Source organism: Echinops telfairi, unplaced genomic scaffold, assembly GCF_000313985.2.
Source record: "Echinops telfairi isolate 266 unplaced genomic scaffold, ASM31398v2 ScPeMD7_8;HRSCAF=38, whole genome shotgun sequence".
Taxonomy (NCBI): Eukaryota; Metazoa; Chordata; class Mammalia; order Afrosoricida; family Tenrecidae; genus Echinops; species Echinops telfairi.
This window is the reverse complement of record NW_022103905.1, coordinates 3,602,979-3,607,772: the sequence shown is the minus strand read 5'-3', so window position 1 is coordinate 3,607,772 and position 4,794 is coordinate 3,602,979. Positions and strand designations below refer to the sequence as shown.

The 4,794-nt window shown below is 51.1% G+C and overlaps 1 protein-coding gene across 1 annotated transcript in view; it reads right to left on the bottom strand.

Moving 5' to 3' along the window:
• Positions 1-3,277: 3,277 nt before the first annotated feature.
• Positions 3,278-4,794, bottom strand: part of SQOR (sulfide quinone oxidoreductase) — a 63,628-nt gene continuing 62,111 nt past the window's right edge. The window contains exon 10 of the mRNA XM_004709494.2: positions 3,278-3,586. Coding sequence (XP_004709551.1) covers positions 3,529-3,586 — 58 coding nt within the window. The 3' untranslated portion in view covers positions 3,278-3,528. The remainder of the gene's footprint in view (positions 3,587-4,794) is intronic.

The window sequence follows — 4,794 nt, the reverse complement described above, 5'->3', positions numbered from 1 at the left end:
GAGGAAGAAATAAAGGAGAGAAGAAAGCACAGAAAGTAAAAGAGAAAAAAGAGGAAATCAGCAAGAGATAAGATATATATATGCATATATATGTATATATGTATATGTATATATTTAGATTTCCCCCCTTATTTTCCCTCCATGTTCTAGTGATGCCTAATAGAAGGCGGAGGTGGGCGAGGCCTCGTTACCATGGGATGTGGTGCTGATCTGGGCTCTGGAGCAGGGCTATGAGAGGAAATTGTTCTTCAGATCAGCAAACCCTTTCAGGTCCCTGCAGGCCTGTAGAGTGGAGTCTGCGGGCAGCGCTAAGCAGGCGGGTGATGCCCCACAGGGCGAGACTCCTGCACCGTCAGGGAAAGACTGGGGCTGCAAGGGGTGTTGAGAGGCACATGCTGCAATGCCCGCCTCCTATGCCAGCTGGAGAGGGCTGGGGCAGGCCTGGAGCTGGCACTGGGAATCCCGCGGGGTACTGGAATGATAGGCGCGGGCAGAGCACACAGACAGCTCCGGCGGGGGCCGAAAAGCCGTTTCACAGGCTCCCTAGCCAGTGGACGGGTGTTTATTGCTAGAGGCGCCGGCCCCGTGAGTGGCGCAGGCTCCATAGCGATGTGGTCCGCGCCGGATCGGACAATGGTGGCTCTGGCAGGAAGCAGCCGGCAATGGCGACCATGCTCCGCCCTGCGGGGAGCGCACCACGCAGCAGGCTCTGAGCTGCTGGGCACACAAAATCCCTCAGCACCCCAGGGAAGGCAAGAAACCTGCCGCCAGCGCGTCCGGTGGGCAGGAGCACCCACTGTTCCACGACAGGCGGGTTTAGCGCTCTGCTGGGGCTCCTGCAGAGACGCAGCACCACGGAGAGAAGCAGGCTTGGCACCAGCGGGAAGTGCACGGCTCCGCTTCCCTGGCCGAGAATGGAGTGGGAGATAGGATGAAGGGAGCGGGCTGCCGGACAACGGGGTGTTGGTGGAGAGGGCCCAGGCAGCAGTGGGGGTGGATGGTCCCTCGTGAGGGTCGCCAAGGTCGCTCAGGCAGCCCCTGGTATATTGCAGGTCAGCCACCCGGGGCTTGGATGGAGGGAGGGAAGGACGCAGGCCCAGGGGCAGATCTCTGCCACGTGGGTAGAGGGGACCCGTGGGAAGGAGAAGCTACTCTCCTAGTGGGGTCCTGCGAGTGGGCAGCTGCTGACAGGGGTCCCGCCACCACCTGTCTCGGCAGAGCAGGCAAGCGCCTCTGTGTGCGGGGTCCCGGTCTGGGGATGGAGTGGGGCTAGAGCGAGTCCAGGTCATGATGGCAGGGGCTTAGTGACCCGTGATGTCCCACAAATCGGGGCCTGGATCACCGAGGCCCCAGCTCAGGACAAATGTGTGGGGTGAGGGTGGGGTGCTGGCCCGGGGGGATATTTCACTCACCAGACTCCTACCACTCAACTACTGGACACCAAACACAGCCTTGTTAGAGAGAGCTCTCAATGTAAGTGGGTCCCCTGGTCCGCCATCTTCCCGCGAGGCCAGAAAAAGTCTCCTTTCTAACCTCAGTCATGGCCTCACTCAACAAGCTTCCTGGCATCCGAGGAAAATGAGGAGGAGGAACTATCTCAGGGTCCACAAAAACCAGGGCCGGGCTCTCATCTGTCTGGTTGTTCACTGCCATGGCCCTGGGCCAAGAACAATATCTATAATAGGTGCTCAGGAAATATTTATTTAAAATAGATGAACGTCCAAGTAGAGTTTCTAATCAGAAAGATTTGAAAATCCTAGATAATACCTAAGAGAATATGAACTCTTAATTGTTATTAAAATCTCCAGGGGTTGAGTTTATGCTGATGGTGGTAGAGGAATTTGGAAAAGGAGAGAGAGAATGATTGCACCATTCAAAGAATATTACCAAAGCCATTAAACTGTACGCGTAGATACTGTTGAGTTGGTGTACACATTGTTTTAAATAATCCAACCACAACCACAATTTTTTTAAAAACTAAGAAATTGCATAAACCGATATGCCCTTCATTTCATGGCATCTGTAAAGACGAAATGTGTGCAGGTTTAAAACACCAGATGGAACTGTGACTAGAACCGTCTACAAATAAAGGAATTAGAAATAAATTCAGCCACTGCTGAACTTCAAATCAACAGAAGCAATTTCTTGCAATATTCCAGGTGTGAACTCATTTAAAATGCTATCGGCCACTATGGGGACTAAATTGAGCGAACGCTTGCCGTACACCATCAGGAGCCCTCGGATCCTATTTTCATTGTGTGTTAGTTTAGGAACCTCTGGAAAATAAGAAGCCATTACAGAATGAGATTAGAGAAATTCCTATGAAGGGGAAAGGGGCAAGGAGAGAGGTAGGAACAGGTAGGGCAGGGATGGTCCTTCAGACAGTAATGCTACGGGTGAATACCTGCGAAAAGAGATGGAGAGGGAAGGAGGACTGAGCAGAAAGAATCTGAGTCAGCACAGATTACCAGGGAGCCCTGAAGCCAAAGGTCTTGGTAGAGGGCCTCCCACCCCACGGGGCTAGGTCGGCATGAGTATCCCCTTGCCTTCAGACATGGGCTGGGAGATGTACTGAGAGTGTGGTTCCCGCACAAGCCTGCTGGCAAGCCCCAGGAGCAGCATCGGGCTCTCAGTCAGAGATGCTCCCTGTGGCAGGAGTTCCCCCTGCACATGCCCGGAACTGTCACTCGTTATGTCCCAAACAGCACTGCTGCTGGAACCACTTGTGTTACTGTGCCTCCAGTCTGGCTCTGGCAGCTGCACACCGGGCACCAACAACAGATCTGCCACCACCTCGCTCCTAGTTTCTGAAGTGTTAGAACTTTCCAGGGCTACTAGGCAAGATAATGAGGAACCGGGTGATGCAGTAGGTCAGTGGTTCTCAACCTGCCTCATGCCGCAACCCTTTCATACAGTCCCTCATGTGGTGGTGAGCCCAACCTTAAAATTATTTTCGTTGCTTGTTCGTCACTGTCATTTTGTTACTGTTATGAATCAGGCAACCCCTGTGAAAGAGTCGTTCATCCCCAAAGGGGTCACGGCCCACAGGTTGAGAACCATTGCAGTAGGCTTCTCAGAGGACTGCTAAACATAAGGTCAACAAGGTAAACCCACCAGCCACTCCACCAGAGGGAGATGACTCTGTCTGTTCCCATAAAGATTACAGGCTCCAAAACCCTAAGAGCCACCCCCCACCCCATCCTTTAGGGCTGCTGGGAGTCGGAATGGACACGATGACAGTGTATGGTCAAGATAACCTGAGCTCAGAGAACCTCAGTCAACAAAAAAGCTTTTATTTAGAAAACAGAAGTCTGTTCTTTGTATTGGGATGCTTCCCAAGAATCAAGCCCTTCCAAGGGTTGGCTGCGTGGAGACACTGACAAGGGGGAATTTGGTCACCACTGTCCAAAGTAAACTCTTTACAGGGTTAGACTCTGCCTCCTTCATACTACTATTGTTGATCAATCGGTGCATATCGTTTTGATCTAGATGCCATCCAAGGGGAGCCAGGGTTGAGCCAAGTTGACCTTAACTCATACCCAAATGGAACAACTTCCGTAGAAAGGCTGGTCCTCCCCAGTAGCCCCTGGAAGAAATGACACAGAAAAAACATATTTGCATTTGCAGGAGATGGGGTGACTTCAACCAGCAAGAGGTTAACAAGGAAGTCGGGCTGCTCACAGAACAGGCTTAGCAACACACAAATCAAGATCTGTCTACTGAGACAGAGAGAGCCCGTGACTCGGAGGGATGGCCTTGGCCTCTCCAAGCTGTAGCTTTAGCACTGATTTGCTGTGTGAGCCCACACTCTCTGGTTCAATCCAGCAAGCAGGTGTGGAGCCTGCACCACAAATCAATGCTCTGCTTTCATGGGCTCCATGAGTGTAAGTTAGGATTTCTCAATCTTGGCCCCATTGACATTTGGGGTGGATATTTCTTTGTTTGAGGGGCACGACTGTGCATTGTAAATGCTTTGGCAGCATCCTTGGACCCTGCTTACCAGATGTCAAATGTACCCCCCATAGTGGTGTGTGGGAAACAGAAAGATGTCTCCCCCACATATATGTTAGACTTAGGACACTGCTTGCAGCTAATGGTAAATGATTGTCAAGTTAACACCCTGAAGGCAGTCAGTTACCAGATTACTGTCTGGTCCTACCACAGGTAGGCCCGACTGCCTGCTGCTAAGGACAATGGGCTACTTCTCCCTAAAGGCTTGCAGCCATTAGTCTGGTCCCTGAGATGAGGTTTACACCCTACTGATTGATAATGGTTTCTATAGTGAGCCGAGAACAGGTCAAACCGGCTCAGTGACATCCAAAGTTAGGTTGCCATCCTGAATCCACATCTTGTCACATGTGTACCCCCATTACCTCCCCTTCCAATTACGTGGATACCCCTAGATCACGCCCCTCCCATGACTGTATTACCTATAGCACAACCCTTTCCTGTGACGTATGTTCTCACCTGTAATTAGGGGGCTTGCACGTCCCAAGAGAATATATAAGCCTTGGTTAGCAATAAAGATCTCTATCTCTCTCCACGTGGACCACCAAGTGAGGCTGAGATGAGAATGCTACCATGAAATGTGTCTGACTCCATTATTTCAATCTCTCTTGTATCTCTCATGCTCTCTATGACTTTACTATAATCTTTACTAATTATCGCTGTACAATTGCCCCTACCAGACCCATGATGATGTGTTAGGGATTGGTCAACCCTGCTAGTGGTGACAACTAAAAATATCTCTAGACACCACCAAATATTCCCTGGGGATAAAATCCCCCCCCAACA